Raw genomic sequence first — 18,000 nt, 5'->3', positions numbered from 1 at the left:
GCAGAAAGCCTCATCTTTCTCCCAAGGAGCGGGCTGGTGGTTTAGAAGAGCCAACCATGTGAATGCAATCCAATACATGACCAATTTGCCACCAGGGTTCAGTAAATGGCAACTATTATTCTTCCTAACGCCTGGCAACCACTGCTCGCTTCTCTGGTTCTAGAAGTTGGCCATTTGGAGAATGCGGTCGACATGGAATCGGAGGGCTCTTTGGAGGTGGGTTATAGCCTTTGGTATGCCCTCCAGGACCATCCATCGTCCTTCCCTTTGATTCCATGCTGAGTGACATCCCATGCCGTGCGTACACATGCCAGTTTGTTTAAACCATCCACTTATGGAAGTGCATTTGGGGTGCTTCTAGTTTGGGGGTTATCAGATCTAAATTAGAGCTCATCATTTGGGTCCAGGTTTTTGTGTGAACCTAAGTTTTAATTCCTCTGAGGCATTTGTCAGATGCCACTCTAGCAGCTGGGACACAGGTGCTCTGTAAGGATTTTATTTGAAAACAAGCAGAGAAATGCTTTGGTTTGTCATGCTGAAGCACATTTCTTTTATTGCCAAGTTGCCACCGCATTTGGCTTGCCTCCAATCACTCCACCCACCTTTTTATGTCTCTTCATGCTTCCTGATTACAGTGAGCACCCCTAAATCACCAGTCCCCAAGGTTGAGCACGCAGGTCACTCATTAGGGTGCAGGGAGGAGGTTGCGGGGTGCGGAGGGGCATGGGGTCCATTTGACTCAGTGCAGAACTGCTCCATGGGCTTGTCTAGGCTTTGGGGGGGGGGGAGTCGGGAGAAAATATTTGATGTTTATTTCTTACCTCATCCCCTTTTGATTTTAATTTTTATAATATTTCATAATTTACAGGCTATGGTAGAAATGGCATAGATTTCATGATGGGTCATATTGCTGGATAGGTACTTTGACTTTTTTTTAACAGACAGGGTTTTATCAACAAGAGTTGAAGACCTGCTGACCTCAAAAAACACTCAACACGGGCACCCTCGTTCAGGGCTTGTTCAGTGAGGTCCCCTTGGAAGTTTCCTTGATCACGCCCAAACCAAAATACACTGTTGCTGAGTTGTTTTCAACTCATAACGACCCAGGAGGACAGACAGAGCCACCTCATCAAGGTCCCCAGGCTGTAAACCGGAGGGAGGCGGGCTGCCACATCGTTTCTCCCAGAAGCAGCTGGAGGTTGGAAATTTTCCGATCGCTGCCTAGCACTTTAACCGTGGCGTCACTAGGAGCCCTCTTTGGTTGTGCATGTGGGGTCCATTCCCACCGAATCCTTAATCCCCTTGTAAAATGTCGGGGACCCATTCCTCTTTCTTCTGCCTCCTTTCACTCACTGCCACAATGTCCGTGCCGACACACAGAGACCTACAGGACAAGGTGGAACTGCCCCTAGGAGCTTCCGAGATGACACTGTTGACGGGTGTAGAAAGCCCCGTCTTTCTCCCTCGGAACAGCTGGGCCTTGAGGATCACAGCCCTGTGCGTGACCACTACATCGCCAGGGGCTCCTGTCTCCTCTGCAGTCATAATAATGCACCCAAAGCAAGCCCGTGGCATTCCGGTGTGTTCTGACCTGTGGCCACCCCGATGGTGGAGGAGAACCGCCCCTGGGGTTTCAAGGCTGGGATCCGATGGCCACATCTTTCTTCCGTGAGGCAGCTGGTGAGTGTGAGTTGCTGACTTTTCAGTTAAGCAGCTGGGAACTCAACCACAGAGGACCCCCCCCCTCCTTGGGTCCCTCAACACAGCTTTTCAGGGCATCAGGTTGAGATCAGGTGTCCCAGGAAGGCACAATCAAGAGGAAAAGCACTGATGGAGACAACCAGGGATTTGTCGGAACTCGTTGAAGCCCAAGGATCTGAAACCAACCGGAAGGTCACCATGGGCCTGGGGGTTGGGTTGGCTTCTCTACGGAAGCAAAGAGGCATCTCAACCTCGGTGATCAGGAACCAAGGATAAGAACAGCAGGCCAGGATGAAGAACCAGGACCCTAGCGCAGGTCCTGCAGGGCCAGGTGGGGACCACAGCAGCAGGAGAGGAGAGCCCCACTCTACCCAAAACTCCCTGGGGCGGAGCTCTCAAGTCACTTCCGGGACACAGCAAGACTGGAAGTTGAGCCTCAGAATTCAGGAGCCAAATCCCCCTTGGTCCTGTCCTTCTAATTAGTAGGCAAGTCCAGAACACTAGATAGAGCATGACCCATGAAGCATTTGCACGCTTCAAAACATGTCCAATTACTACGACTTAAACCTCCACCTACTACATACTTATTCCCTTGGTGACGCTTAGATTTTTATGTCAACTTAGTGGTGCTTGTGTGGAGGTAAGGGTGGAGCCTATCTCATCAATCAGGTGGTAACCTGGTGATGCCTCTGGAGGTGTGGCCTTTTTGTAAGAGAGACCACATGTCTGGCTGTGGGGTTGACAGCTCATGCGGCCTGCTGACCCTGGGCGCTGTGGTGCCCTGCGACTTTCCTGCGGACCTTGGATCCACAGGACTCTGCGCCCACTGGCCTGTGATCTTCCAGTATACCATTTTGTGGGATACAGAAATGTTTTTCCCCAGGTTGTCCCCCATATTGTATGTCTCGCCTAGGAAGCTGCTTGCTAACGCACGGGAGGTCAGCTGCTTAGAGGTATTAGCCATCAGAGGGTATCAGCCATCTGGGGCAATCAGACCCTATTGTCTCTCCCACCATATGTGCGGCCCACTCCCTGCTGATAAGGATGATGGATTGTTTCCCTGAAGGAGAGTCCAGAGACAAGGTCAAGCCAACTCAAGGATGACCAAAGTTAGTCTGCCATCTTGAATCTAGGATCCGTCCATCTTGTCACATGTCCCTCCCCTTCCTATTGCGTGTACACCCTAACTCATCCCCTCCCTGTCACGTGCATACCTATTGGACAGCCCCTTCCTGTGACAGAGGTGGGGTTACCTATAATCAGAGTTGGGGGGGGGGGCTTGCATGCCCCTAAGTGTATATAAGCCTTGATTAGAAATATACCCACTCTCTCTCCTCCTCTCTTCTCCCAACTCCACGGGGACCACCAACAGGGGCTGAGGTGAGCAAGCTACCGGGAAATGTGCCTGACTCCTTAAATTTACTCTCTCTCCTATCCCTCCTACTGTCTATGATTTTACTATGATCTTTATATATCATTGCTGTTCAATTGCACCTACAGACCCTGTGGTTGTCAGAGGCTGGTTTCCTCTGACTGCTCTTCCTTTCTGCTTCGTCCAGCAACACCTGTGTGTGTCTGAAGAGGACTCTGGCTTAGCATCAGAACTAAGGCCTTGAATTGGACTCTCCTGGTAGGCTTTTTGATAGGAACTCCTTTCTTGATAGAAAGCATTTTCTAATACATAACGTGTCCCTGGTTTCGTTTCTCTAGAAAGCTCAGACGAACACCCCTCCTCCACTTGAGGAGAACATTCCCTATAAATTAGTGTTTTACATTCATTTTAGACCACCAGTTCCCTGTCAGATTCTGTGTGTTTCTGACTTCGTTACCTGAACTGCTGGTCAAGCTTCTCAGCCACAAACTTCTCCTTCTCTTTCTCTTTCTGCTCTTTCAGCAGTCTGGTTTGCTCTCTCATCCTCTCTTTCTTCGCCTCGACGGTTTCCTCTCTCGATCGCATTTCCATCGCGTACTCGTTCTCTTCGCAGGCCAGAAGTTCTCGGAGCCTGCAGCAGAAAGAGGATGAGAAACTGGAGCCGTGCAGCCACGGGCCCAGGTCACTAGCTGGCTTCGATTCTGTCCGATTCCCCCTCCGATACATCTAAGCATAAAGTCCATGAGGAGGAGGAGATGCACTTCAGTTCCGTGTAAAAGAAGACAAGTTGCCATCGGGAACTCAGTCCACAAAGACCACGTTCTACATGCTACTTGTTGAATAGTGTTGGGGGTCTGAAATTTTGGGATCGACTACCTAAAACGCCCATCAGTCGGGGGGATGGTAACCCCAGCGAGAGGGTGTACATCCAGCGCAACTCTGTGCAGTGTTGAAGGGCAGGGGTGAATCTGTGGGACACGGTGCAGCCCGGATGACCCCGGGGGACCTTACGCGGAGTGAAATTAGTCAATCACAAAAACAAAAATAATGCATGAGACCGCTGTTATAAAGCGTTAAGAAAGGATATTCAGACCCCCCTTCCCCTCCAAAAATTCTAGAATGGCTACCAGGGGTGGAAGGAAAAGTAAGGTAAGTCTTTGCCTTGAGGGCAGATAAATGGGGTAAAAGGGAAGGAAGTGTAAAGCCACTGGAAGGGAGGAAAAAATAATGGAGGGAGCGGGAAACACTGGAGGAGTGCATGAGGCCAGGGCAACAGTGGCAAGCACTGTGATATACGCCACCCGGCAGCAACCACGAAATAGAAGTTGATGTGTACGTAGACTGTATGAGCACAGAAGGGCGGGATTACACACACACACACACACACACATAGGCTTGACATGTGTATTTACCTTTGCTGTAAATATATCCATGAATGTAGTGGAGCTCCTGGGACCAAGTTATGGGAATTTCTTAGCATTACCAAACACGAGGGGAGGGCCACAGGGCCTGGGGAGCTCAGGATCATGGCCTCGGGGGGCCCTAATGTCAGCTGGCACAACATGCTCATAAAGACGGTGTGCTCCATCCTACGTTGGTGAGTAGCCGCTGGGGTCTTAAAGCATGAGAGCAGCCGTCTAAAGTGCCACCATCCAGAGGGAAGACAACTGATCAAAATCCAAGGCATGCGGAAGCAATTAATCAGTTCCATGGCCTGAGGGCCCGTGCATACATCAGTCTTCAGGACCCTGAGACCAGAAGAACTAGATGGTGCCCGGCTACCACTTCCCCAAAGGGATCACATTAGGAGTTCCAGGGCAGAGTGGAGAAAAATGTAAACCAAAACTCAAAATCATAACAATGACCAGGCTTCCCGGTGGGTTAGAGACTGGTGAGGACCCCAAGACAATGTATGTATGGCCCTTAGTCATCCTTCAGGTCTGGAAGTGAGCTGTTCCCCCGAGCTCAATTTTTAAGCCAAACACTCAACTATAATTGACACTAGTCAACAAGGGGCCCTGGCAGCACAGTGGTTACGAGTTGGGATGCTAATTAACTGCAAGCAGTTTGAAATCACCAGCCTTTCCACGGGAGAATGACGGCTTCTACTCCCATTAAGAATTCCAGCCTCCCAGGACTGATGAGCCTACAGAAACAATAAGCAGAATCAGGGTTTCTGGGGAGGATGGCTGCTGATTATCAAGGGGCTCAAGAAGGAAGGAAATGCTTGAAGCTGATTACTGTCGCAGTAATTGTGCAATTCTGCTTGATGTGATTGAACTATGGAATGGTGTGATATCTGGGAGAGCTCCTGATAATGTTTTTTGGGGGGTGGAGTGGTGGTGGCTACAAAGTGAGAACTAGTCTCAGAAATGCATTGGGGCAATTGCACCTGTCCTGTAGAGTCGTCATGAGTCGGCGTCGACTCGATGGCAGTGAGTTTGGTTTGGGTTTTTTATGTCTCTCCGGAGACCAATGACACTCCTGAGGTTAGACTAATCAGCCATTCGAGATGAAACGGACAGCGCTGACCCGAGGGCGGGCGGAGCTCAGAAGAGGCCATAAAAGCGGAGGAGGAATGGGAGCAGGAAGGACGGGAGGTAAGCGGTCTGAAGCAGTGCAATCAAATGGGTAAGAATTGTTGGCTGTAAAGCCGGTCATCTGGGTGCCCCATAAGCCGCCTTCATTCGATTCATGGTCAAGAGGGGTTTTTGTTGTTGTTTTAAAGCAACAAAGAAGTACTTTAAAAAGACAGTGACTGTCATTAATAGCGATGAAGAGCCTGATTTTAGCCATGCATGCTTTCGTAGGATCGTCTAAACATAAGTGAAGCATATAGATTTAATTGAACAGATTATGAATCAATGGATACTTAAGTTTGCCAACAGAACACGAGTACAAATATCAAGCAATAGCTATTTATTTGGTATGTGTCACTGGGAGTCTAGCAGCAGCATCGTTTCCTTTTACATGGGTGACCTGGGTTTGGTTCCTGGACAAGGCCCCACCACCTGCCTGTCATGTAGCTGTGATGCCGAGCAGGTTTCAGGGACACTGATAGCTAAGGTGGACTAGGAGGAAAGTCTAGCAATCTACTTCTGAAGATCAGCCAATGAAAACCTAATGGGACCCAATGGTCCAACCCACAATTGACCTCGGGGATGGCGCAGGGCTGGGCAGGCGAGCATGGGAGCTGACTTGATGGCAGCTGAAACCAACACTGATTTGGTAGGAACACCTGTCTCAGCCATGGTTCCTCCTAGAGAAATTCACTTGACCTTGGAAGGACTCATCTCTTTTGGACGCTTTCAACAGTCTGGGTTGCCAGGTGTTTGAGTCTTACTTATTCCGCCGTGCTTCCGTGTCGATGACACACTCTTGCATGGCATCCTTGATTTTGGCCCGCACAAGGCTGTTGAAAAACTTGCGGTCATTGTGATGGTTCCACTCAGCTTTCAAGCAATTCTGCTCAGTTGTCTTCAAGGAAGCGAGGATAGCCTGATGCTCTGCGTGGCTCTGTCGAATTTTCTCCAGACGTCGGTCAAGCCCTTGGCGTCTGGGTGGCTTGGCTCTCTGAAAAAAGAGAATCACAAGCCGCAAATCAATTGTATATTTTCAATTCAACATGACCTCCACCGATACTCTTAAGTAAAGCAGAGGTCTTCTGGATCCTGACCTTGAACTTGTCACCTTCAAACTAAATACTCTTTGTCAGGTGTAGACAACATAACAGCCCTCATCAAAATACTTTCAGGAAAAGGAAATACTATCTAAGTACGTAGTACATGGGGGTGTCTAAGATTTTGTGGGAAATTCACTTATCTTTTAAGTCCGTTTTTCCATGAACTTTTTGAAGCCCCATTCATGTGTGCATATGTGCGCAAATGTGTGTGTATATCTGTATACACACACACCCCTCCAAATTAAACCACTGCCATTGAATCGACTCCAACTCAAAGCATCCTTGGAAGATAGGGTAGAACTGCCCCCAAAGGTTTTCACGGCTGTGAACACGGAAGCACGTTGACATAGCTCTCTCCAGCCAAGCAGCTAGTGGGTTTGAAGGGTGTGACCTTTTAGTTACCAGCCAAGTACTTTAACCATGGCCCCATCAGTGTGTGCATATGTGTAATATGTATTATGTATGCAATATATTTTGTATATATACATAATATAGACAAACATGTATATATATTGTTGATAGGGGATGTCAAATCTCTCTTTTTTTTAACTCATAGTGACCCGTGTACAACAGAATGAAAACACTGCCCAGTCTCGTGCCATCCCCACAATTGTCATGCTTGAGCCTGATGTTTCAGCCACCGTGTCACCCCATCTCATCAAGGGTCTTCCTCTGTGTCACTCTGCCTTTCTACTTGACCAAGCGTGACATCATTTCCAGAGATTGGTCTCTCCTAATAACATGTCCAAATTATATGAGATAATCTTACCATCCTTGTTTCTAAGGAGAATTCTGGCTGTACTTCTTCCAAGCCAGACGTGTTTGTCTGTAGATGGTACCTTCAATATTCTCCGCCTTCTTCAGTCTTCCTTATTCCATGCCCAACTTCCACATGCATAAGAGGTGGTCCAAGATACCATGGCTTGTCATGTGTTTGTCAAGCGCACCGGACTGCTCAAAGGGACATCCTTGCTCACCAGCACTTTAATGCGTCTTTTGACCTCTTACCTGCTGCTTCCATGAGCAGTGACCGGTGACCGGAGATCTAACCACGTTGAAATCCTTGACATCTTCAATCTTTTCTCCATTTATCATAGTTTTATCTATTGGTCCCGTTGCGGGAATCTTGGTTTTCTTACTTTGAATGGTAGTCTATACAGAAGGCTGCAATCCTTGATCTTCATCAGCAAGTACCTTCAAGCCCTCCTTACAGGGTTGTGTCATCTGCACACTGCAGGTTGTTAATCAGCCTTTCTCCAATCCTGGTGCCTTTCTCTTTCTTTTCCATGTAGAACACCTCCTCACCTTATTAGATTGAATTAGTGCAATGATACACCCTGATACATGCCTTTCCTGATTTTAGACTACTCATTATGTCCTCGTTCTATTTGAATGACTGTGTCCTGGCCCACGTACAAGTTTTACAGAAGCACAATGAAATATTCTGGAATTCCCATTCTTCTCATTGCTGTCCCTGGTTTGTTATACTCCACACAGTCAAACATCTTTGCATCGTCAATAAAACACAAGTAAACGTCATTCTGGTTTGTGCTACTCGGAGGCAAACGATGCTTTCTTTGATCTTAGCAATGATATCTCTCATTCGACAGCCTCTTCTGAATCTGGCTTGACTTTCTGTCTGCTCTCTGTCAGTGTACTGCTGCAACCATTGCTGGATGATATTCAGCAAAATTTTACTTGCATGTGATATTTGACTGCATAATTCGAGCATTCTGCTGGGCCACCTTTCTTTGGAATGGATACAATTAAGGATCTCTTTCAATAGGTTAGGCATAGATGAATGGGTGTTTCCAGTTTACTGAAACATTTCCATTGGTGTTACATCAATTCCTGCGGCTTGAAGCTGCACTGAGTGCTGCTTGAACTCCTTCCTTTACTACAATTGGTTCGTGCTCCTATGCTGCCTTCTGAAATAGTGGAATGTAGACTAGTTCTTTTGCATGTAGTGACTCTGTGTATTCCTTCCATCTTCTTTTGATGACGCAATTCAATATTTTGCCCCATAAGATATTTCAATATTACAACTCAAAGCTTGGATTTTCTCCCCTCAGTTTTTTCAGCTTGAGATACGCTGAACATGCTCTTGCTTTCTGGTTTTCTAACTCCAGGTCTGCATCTTTCACTATTACTCCCCGACTTTGTCTTTTGAGCTGTCCTGTGACATCTTCTCTTCGGCTCTCTCTTGACCTCATCATTTCTTACAGCTGCTTTAGCTATTCTTCAGCCAAGAGTAAGTTTGAATCTTTTCTGACATACACCTTGCTATTTGTATAATGTCGATAATCACACAGCTGATCATGCCATCTGTCATGAATGGTCAGTGAGTCAAAACTATCATTGAGATGGACTCTTCTTCAACTTCAACTTACGTATGAGCAGTTGATGGTCTGTTCCAGTCAGCCTCTAGCCTAATTTTTGCTGTTAAATTGAGCTTCTCCATCATCTCTTTCCACAGATAAGAGTCAATTTGATTCCTGGGTATCCCATCTGGTGAAGTTGACATATGTAATCACTGCTTGTATGGTTAAAAAATGTATTTACTATGCATACATTGTTGGTCTTTCAAAATTCTATCACGTGCTCTCCAGTGTCATTTCTGTGACCAAGGTCAGATTTCCCAGCTACTGTCCCTTCCTCTGGAGTCCTGGTGGTGTAGTGGTCACACATTGTGCAACTAATCACAAGGTTGGCAGTGCAAAACCAACAGCCATCCAGAGGGAGAAAGATAAGGTTTTCTACTCCCATAAAAAGTTATAGTCTTAAAACCCACAGAGGCAGTTCTGCTCTGTCCTATAGGATCATGATGAGTCAGAATTGACTCAATGGAAGTGATTTCGATCGGCGAATCCCTTCCTGTTCCCACCTTTCCAATGGACAATAATTATCAATACAGCTTGGTTTCATGTTTGATCAATTTCAGACTGAAGACATTGGCAGAGTTCTTCAAGTCCTTCATCACTAGTTTTAGTGGTTGACACATAAATTTGAATAGTAGTTGTATTGACTGGATTTCCTTGCAGACGTATAGATATTAATTTATCATGACCAGCATAGTACTTCAAGATGGTACTGCAGGTAAGCCCCTCAGGTTAAAAGACACGTAAAATACAACTGGGAAGAGCTGTCTCCTCAAAGTAGAGTCAACGCGAATGATGCTTCAGTTTGCTGATGTGGATCACTTAAAAGGAGAAGCAAGCATCCAGTAATAACCAGAACATGGAATATACAAAGTAGGAATTGAGGAAGACTGGAAGTGATCAAAAGTGAAATGGAACACGTGAAGATCAATAGCCTAGGTATTAGTGTGCTGAAGTGGATAGGAATTTAGCATTTTGAATCCAACAATCGTATGGTCTACTGTGCTGGGAACAGACATTTGAGGATGGACAGCATTGAGTTCAACATTCAAAAAAGTATTTCAAGAGCTCTCCTGAAATGCCATGCTTAATGCCCATGCACCTACAAGGAAGACCAGCCAAAATTACAGCTATTCAAATTCATGCGTCAACCCCCAATGCCGAAGATGAAGTCACTGAAGGTATTTTTAAAATGCTGTAGTCTGAAATGGATGGACCCTGCATCGAGATTTATTAATAACTCCTGGGAACCAGGATGCAAAGTTGGAAACAAAGAAGAGGGATCAGTAGTTGGAAAATAAAGCCTTAGTGATGGATAACCACTACCCAAGACTACATGATTGGATTCTTAGTCATCAGAAATGCATTTCTTTCCCAAACAGCATGATTGATGACTACATGTTGACCTCCCTCTGTAATAAAAGCTACATTTTTTGGAAGCAGACAATAAGTAAAACAACGCTCCTGCTCATAGGTAAGTTCAAGTCAAGAAGGAGACCACAGAGATGCTCAAAAGCATTCATCAAGACAAAGTCAGGGACCAACTGCTCGTGAACAAGTTAAAGTTGAAGCTGAAAAAATTCAAAGCAAATCTCCATGGGCCAGATTGCAACCTTGAATACATCTCCCCTGGATTTAAAGACCATTTCAAAAATAGAGTTGACACCCCAAACCACACTGATGAAAATCCAGAATAACTGTGGGATGGCATAAAGGACATATCAGAGAAATCATTAAAATGACGGGAAGGAAGGAAAATACCAAAGTAGATGCCATAAGAGACTCCGAAACTTGTGCTCAAACACAGATGGAAAAATCCAGCCAAAGGAATGACAACGTAAACTAGCTGAACAGCAGCTTTCCAAGGATGGCTTGAGAAGACTACAAGGTGAAGTACTTTGATAAAAGGTGACAAAGACCTGGAGTCTGAAAGCAAAAGGAAGGCACACGATCGATCGGCATTCCTCATGCCAAGAGAACAGAAAGCCCAAGCCTGACAGATGTTGCAATACTGAGAGTCTATGGGGTTAAAAGCTCCCTGATGCAGGCATCAAAAGAGAGTCACAGTACTAATGAGAACTGGTCAGCGTTCAACCACTTCAAAAGGTAGCACACGGTCAAGTACAGCTGCTACCAAAGGAAAACACTCAAATTTCACAAAAGGCCCCAGAGAAAAACAAGTCTCCAGAAACGGGTGAGACAGCACCTGAGATGCTCCAACCAACAAAGGTAACGCTGAAAACATTTACATGTATTTATCAAGGCTTTTGGAAGACAGCTACCTACCTGATCCATGAACTGAAAGAAACCCATCGCTTTGTCTAGTCCAATGAAAGGTGATAAAGAGAGATGCGGAAATCATTAATTATCAGTAATATCCTATGCTAGCAAAATTCTGAAGATAATCTTTCAGTGGCTGCAACTCTACATTAACAAAGAACTGTCAAAAGCGCCATCTGGATTCATGAAGACACGTGTCATGAGAGACTCGTTGCTATGATTTGACGTATCTTTGTAAAAAAGCAGAGAGTACCGCAAAGAAGTTAACCCGGGTTTTATCAGTCAGGTCTTGGGGGTGTTCAGCTGTGTGGATCATAACAAATTACGGATAACATGGCAAAGAATGGGAGTTTTCAGCACAATAATTGGGCTCATTTGGAAGCTGTACCTAGACCAAGAGAAAGTCATTTAAAAAGAACCAGGGGCTACTGGGTGGTTCAAAACTGGAAAAATCGGTGGCAAGGTTGCACCTTTTCTGCCCACTTAATCAGTCTTAATTATCCAAGAAACCAGACTCTGAAGAAGAGCAAGGCGTCAGGATTGGCGGAAAGCTCATTCATAGCGTGTGGCATACAGAAGACACTACCGTGCTTGTCAAGAGTGAAGATGACTCGAAGCGCTTAACGCTTGAAGATCAAAGACTTCAACCTTCGATGTGAACCACACATGACTGAAAGAAGGGATAATGCTCACACCTGTACCAATACACATCGCAATAAATGGCGGGAAATTGAAATTGTCAGCGATTTCATGCTGCTTGGATCAACAATCAAACTCCACAAAGGAAGCAGTCATGAAATCAAATGATGTATATTGCATGAGGCAAATCTGCTGCAAAAGACCTTTAAAAGTTTCAAAAAAGCAAATACATCACTATGGTGACTCAGGCACATCTGATCGAAGCCATGGTCTTTTCAATGGCCCCGGGTGCATTCGGAAGACGGATAAATGATGAAAAATGACTGTGTCCAGACCGTGGTTCCGGCACAGAGTACAGAATATGCATACTGTGGGCTACCAAACCCACGAAGAGATCAGTCTTTAAAAAGCACAAGCATGATGTTACTTAGAAGCAAATGAGGTGAGACTGGGACTTGATGAGACCCATCATCCCAATAGAACAACCACTACAAAAGGATGTCATGTTTGCTAGGGTAGCGCGCCAATGAAACTGAGGAACACACTCAATGAGGTGACTGTCACACGGTAGCTGCAATAAAGGAGTCAAACGTACTATTGATGATGATGATGGGGATGTTTCATTCTTTTAAACATAAGGTCGCAGCTATGGATGATATTGCTCCCCCCCCCCCACACACACACACAAAGTCCATTTGGATAAGCTCCAGTTCTCAGTGTCATGAGATTATCCTCCAGTTGTGTTTGCTGTCAGTACTCTATGTTGTAAATCCTAATTTCTATGCTGCTAAGAACCAATGGCACGGGAGGAACTACCAAGTCCAAGCTGGACTGGAGGCATTAGTCCAAAAAAACCTACGTCTTCAGGAATTGATGGAACGCCATTTGACATGTTTCAACAAGCTGATGAAGCACTCGAAGTATTCACTCATCTGTGCCCAGAAAATTTGGAAGACAGTTGTTTGGCCGACTGATGGTTAGAGATTCTATATCTGTATCCATTCCAAAGAAAGATGACCCAACAGAATGCTCAGATCAGAGAACAATACCATTAGTATCAGTAATACCACACGCAAGTAAAATTTCGCCGTAACCAACAAAGGTTACAGCAGGACATTGACAAGGCGCTGCCAGAGGTTCAGGTCAGATGCAGAAGAGGACTTGGAACAAGGATGCCTTTGCTGAGGCAGGTGGACCTTGCCTGAAAGCAGAAAGTACCACAGAGCGGTTTACAGGTGTTTTTATTGATTATGCAAAGGGATTCAGCTGTGTGGACCACAACAGACTGGACAGCCTTGGGAAGAATGGGACTTCCAGAACCCTTCATGTGTTCATTTGCAACCTCGAGAGGCAGCTGGGTGAGCAGAACAGGGGAATACTGCATGGTTTAAACTCAAGAAAGGTGTGCCCGCGGGTTGTGTCTCCTCACCGGAGTATCCAATACGTGTGCTGCGAAAATAATTCAAGAAATTGGCTTATATGGAGATGAATGAGGCATCACGCTGGGAAGAGAGCTTATCAACAACAACCTTCAACATGCAGATGGCCCCACCTTGCTTGCTGCAAGTGGGGAGAACTTGAAGTACTTGCTGATGAAGTTCAAGGACTGCAGCCTTTAGTAGGCGCTACAAGTCAATGAAAAGAAACCCCCACAACTGGACCACTAGGAGACATTAGGACAGATGGAGCAAAGATTGATGTTGTCAAGGTTTTCATCTAGCTTGCAGCCACAGCCCGTGCTTGTGGAAGCAGCAGTCAGGAGATCAAAATGTGTGTTGCACTGGGAAGATCTGCTGCAGAAGACCTCTTTGGAGTGTTGAAAAGCAAAGACGTTACCTTGAGGCCTCTGGTGCCCCCGACTCAAGCCCTGGTATTTTCAGTGACCTCACATGCCCTTGAAAAGCTGGGCCTTGACTAAGAAAGACGGAAGGAGAATCGAAGCATTAGAGTTATGGGGCTGGAGAAGAATATTGAAAGTACCTTGGCCTGCCAAGAGAACAAACAATTCTGTCTTGGAAGAAGTACAGCCAGAATGCTCCTCAGAAGCGAGGCAAGACTTTGTCTCGCCTACTTTGGACATGCTACCAGGAGAGACCAGGGCCTGCAAAAAGGACGGCACGCTTGGTAAAGGGTCCGTGAAAAACAGGTAGATCCTCGATGAGATGGATTGCCACAGCGGCTCCAACATTACCACTGTGATGAAGGGGCAGGACCAGACTGCGTTGCGCTCTCTTGTACACAAGGTTGTTATGAGCCGTCCGTCACTGACACGGTGGTGTGTGACCACAGCAGCATGCTTGTAGTCATACTGCCATTTTGGAATGAGTTGTCTGTGTTGTGTTAATAAGGCAGAATTCAGGGCAGAGGTATCTGAATCACAATCTTACTAGAGGTTGGGACTCAAGTCACTGCCTTCCTGAAATCACATCCTTGCTTGAGTGCAGTGTGTCCTTTGGGTCCAAGGGCCCTGTGATGGTAACCTTCTAGATGCAGCAGGCAGAGAGCTGTAACACTGGGGCCTGAGAGCTGGCAAACAGCAGCAGCAGCAGCAGCAGCAGCAGCAGCAGCAGCAGCAGCAGCAGATTAAGGGTAGCAGCCCTGAACCAAGAGACCAGCAAGAGACAGAGCAGTGAGCTTCCCAGCCCACAAAGTGAGAAAGCTGCGTGCCTTGGGGCAGGAGGGTGGTTGGGGGAGTACGGTGCCTCTGGGCGCTTCTTGGTGGAACTAGGATTGCCAACCCATGGAACAAGAAGTTGACTGTCTTCAGGTAGGAGGTTTGTTGGTGACAGGAAGCTTATTCCTGGAGCTTGCCAACCCACGGCGCTAGAGTTGAGTGGCTTTGTGCTAAGGCGTCCTGATGCAGTGGAGTGCTTCTGGGCTTTTGTCTGCAGAGCTCAAAGAGTTTAAACTGAGCAGAGGCCAGGCCAAGGAGTAGAAAGCTAACGGGGGCCTGCTTGTGGGGCACCATTGAGAAGACGCTGCCCTGATTCAAGAACGGTGCCCTGAGCCTTGCTGGACCTGAAGTGTAAACTGTGACTTTCCTCATAAACCCCGTAACTATGAGTGTAGTCTGTGAGTTCTGTGTGGTCACAGGAACAAATGGCCCAACCTAGCAGAGAAGTAGAGAGCGCTGTGGGAGGGGCCGCTGGTGGCTGGTGGCAGAGCTGGTAAAGTTGGAGGCTGCTGATCGTGATTCTCCCTCCCCTTGGTGCACTTAGAGACTTGGAAGTCAGTTGTCTCTGCAACACCATGTTTTACAAATGGCACGAGGTTGGGAGAGAGAAGGAAACAGCATAGTCAGGAATATCCAGGGAGCCAGGAAGTGCTGTGAGGTTTGGGGCATCCCGCTGTGGCCCTTTGAGTTTGGGAGGTGCCGCTATGATCTGGGTGAAGCCATCAAGGCATTGCCTAATAAGGTCACTGAGAATTTTCTAACAGCTACCTTAAGAAAAGTAAAACACAGGAAATTAATTTTAGAAGATATTATCGGTTAAGGTATCCAAAATATCGTCACCTCAACGCAGGGTTCTAGGCAGCTTTCAAGGATTCCAAAGCCAGGCACGGCGTGGCTGCCTCAGCAGACACTGCCACTCCACAACAAGGAATGGAGGAACTACCTTGTGTCTTCAAAGGGTTTGTTACTGCATTGTGTCACGTTCTCGCTGCTAGGGCCACTGTTTAATACACTGAAGAACAATGCCTTACATATATTACATAGTCACCCACAGTGGGTGATACCGTTCCCCTGGGGTGGGGGTGGGAGGGAGGGGCCCGGGGTGAGGGGGTCCTGGAACCATCCAGTGGGGCGCTACTAGGGCAGATACCTACACTTTATCCTGGCTTATGGGCTAGAGCACAAGAGCTTTTAATTGCTTAAGGGGTGTGGCGATATAGTTATATTATTGACTGCTTGATGGCCAAATCGTTTTGGGAGCCTATGTCTAACAACCTGGTTTTGATTCTGACCTCTCCGCCTTAATAACTGTGTGACCTTGAGCAGGTTCCGTCGTCTTTTGGAGACAATGAAGAACAAGCAGAGTCAATGTCCTTCTAACAGGACTGTGTGTGCGTTTAACTAATTGGAGTCCTCAGCAGTTCCCCACCAGCTGCTCCTCTGGTTTCCCACACCTCCAGATAGAACACTCTGAATGTCCTTAACCTGGAAGAAGTATCCAGGCTCCACATCTGCACCCGCTTCTCTCCTATTCAAAGCCACGCATAGGCCTGCTGTCCCGCTAGCAATTTTGTTTTCTTCCATTTCTATATGAGCCCATCACAAGTATTGGAACTCAATCAGTGGCCCAGCCCCTCAACCCTTGTGTTTGGATACAAAACCCCAAGCAGCCCGTAGCTGTCCCTCCAGTCTCTCTGCATTCCTTTCCCCCATGGGTTTAACTGCGGACCTTGGAGTTAGCTGCTCAGTGAGGAGGCGCTCCTTCACAGGCAGTACAGGGCACCACTACCTGCTGTGCTGGGTCCCTGGGTGGCCCAGTTACTAATCCAAAGCTTGGAGGTGGAACCAGGACAGCCACGGAAGCAGGGCCTGGCTGTATGTGTGTAGATGACAGCCGAGAAACCCCAGTGACCTCGGAGCTCTGCTCTGAAGCATGAGAGGCTGCCATGCACTGTCAGAATTGGCTCAACCACAATGGTGCAGTTTGGCCTCAATCTATGGTGCTAACTTTTGCTGGTTTTATGCATGAGGAGGTTGCCTCTGCACTTAGACCATAAGCTCCGCATACCCCCACTGCCATGTCTTCCCGGTGCTTTGCACAGTACCTCTGCAAACACCTGGGATGCAAGGGGGTCTTCCTGGCCCCTCGGGACGGCTTTGGAGGTATGAAGGCATTCCAAACTGTGGGAAGACCTGCCTCTACCTATGTCTGGCGTTCTAGGCAGGATTCGTGGAATCCTCAAATTTTGCAGCAAGAAGTCTCTTCCCTATCCCTATTCGGGCCCTGCCTTCCCAGCAACCAAGAGTGTTCTTTCCAGGCCTGCCTGTGAGGCCATTGCTGCCCTGTCACCCTCTTGATTGAGTGAAGCAGGCACCAAACAGAAAACCCACAGCCCCTTTACCAGCCCAGCCCGCTTTCCACAGACCAGATGTGCCGCCAGCCTCGCAGCTGGATCACAGCTGCAGTTGCCAGCCTGCCTCCCGCCCCAGTGCCCTTAAGGAGGGCACACAGTATGAGGAGACAAACCGGTCTGTGTCTAGGAAACTCAGAGCCTCCATGATCCCAAGTTGGTCGTTTCCCCAAAACAGGATCTAAATACACGGCTGGCGGGCAGGTCCCAGTGGGGTGGGAAAGAAAGGTGACCGGCGGTCCTCATCTTTGCTCCTTTCAAAAGTCAACCCTTGCCCTATTGGGATGTCTGATAAATTATTGAATATAAAAATGATCTGTTCTGCACCCCTCACCTGATTCATACAAAAAAGTGAAAACCGGCCAAAAAAGACATTTTTAAAACGGCCACCCGATGGCATCAGGCACCGCTTCCCGTAAGGGGCCCTGGGGGAACGGTGTTGGGGGGAGCGGTGGCCTCTCCCCACACCCCCGGTCCACCCCACCCCCAGCCGCTTACCACGAGCAATACTCTGGGGGTGGGGCCCTTAATCTCCCGAGGCACAACGCCAAACCGCTGGCTGTACATTCTCAAATCCGCTCAGGATGGGGACAGCGTCCACCGCGAAGACCTGCCCTGAGGCCTAGCCGGGTGCGCTTCGCGGGGTGAGGGGCCAAGGCGGGAGGCTGGGCGGAAGTTGATTCCGTCACCATGGGGACCAGAGTTGCCTGGGAGGGCGACTTCCTCTGGAGGGGAGCAGAGATCTGCAGGGGCCTCGCCTGGCCCATTGCCAAGCCTGGGCTGCCCTCGCCTGTCCACCCACCATGGCAGGACAACAAAGCGAAAGCCCCAGCTCCCTTAACCCGAAGAGAAGGCGGAGGTCT

General features: G+C 47.6%; 1 protein-coding gene across 1 annotated transcript in view; it reads right to left on the bottom strand.

The window, feature by feature from the left end:
- The window catches only part of CFAP53 (cilia and flagella associated protein 53), a 36,679-nt gene extending 18,878 nt beyond the window's left edge, over positions 1-17,801 (bottom strand). Inside the window, exons 1-3 of the mRNA XM_075532637.1 lie at positions 17,636-17,801; positions 6,417-6,646; positions 3,531-3,704 (exon numbers count right to left, since the gene is read on the bottom strand). Of these exons, the coding sequence (XP_075388752.1) occupies positions 3,531-3,704; positions 6,417-6,646; positions 17,636-17,704 (473 nt within the window). The 5' untranslated portion in view covers positions 17,705-17,801. The remainder of the gene's footprint in view (positions 1-3,530; positions 3,705-6,416; positions 6,647-17,635) is intronic.
- Between the last annotated feature and the right edge of the window lie 199 nt (positions 17,802-18,000).

This window comes from Tenrec ecaudatus, chromosome 15 (assembly GCF_050624435.1).
Source record: "Tenrec ecaudatus isolate mTenEca1 chromosome 15, mTenEca1.hap1, whole genome shotgun sequence".
Taxonomy (NCBI): domain Eukaryota; kingdom Metazoa; phylum Chordata; class Mammalia; order Afrosoricida; family Tenrecidae; genus Tenrec; species Tenrec ecaudatus.
This window is presented reverse-complemented; position numbering and strand designations above follow the sequence as displayed.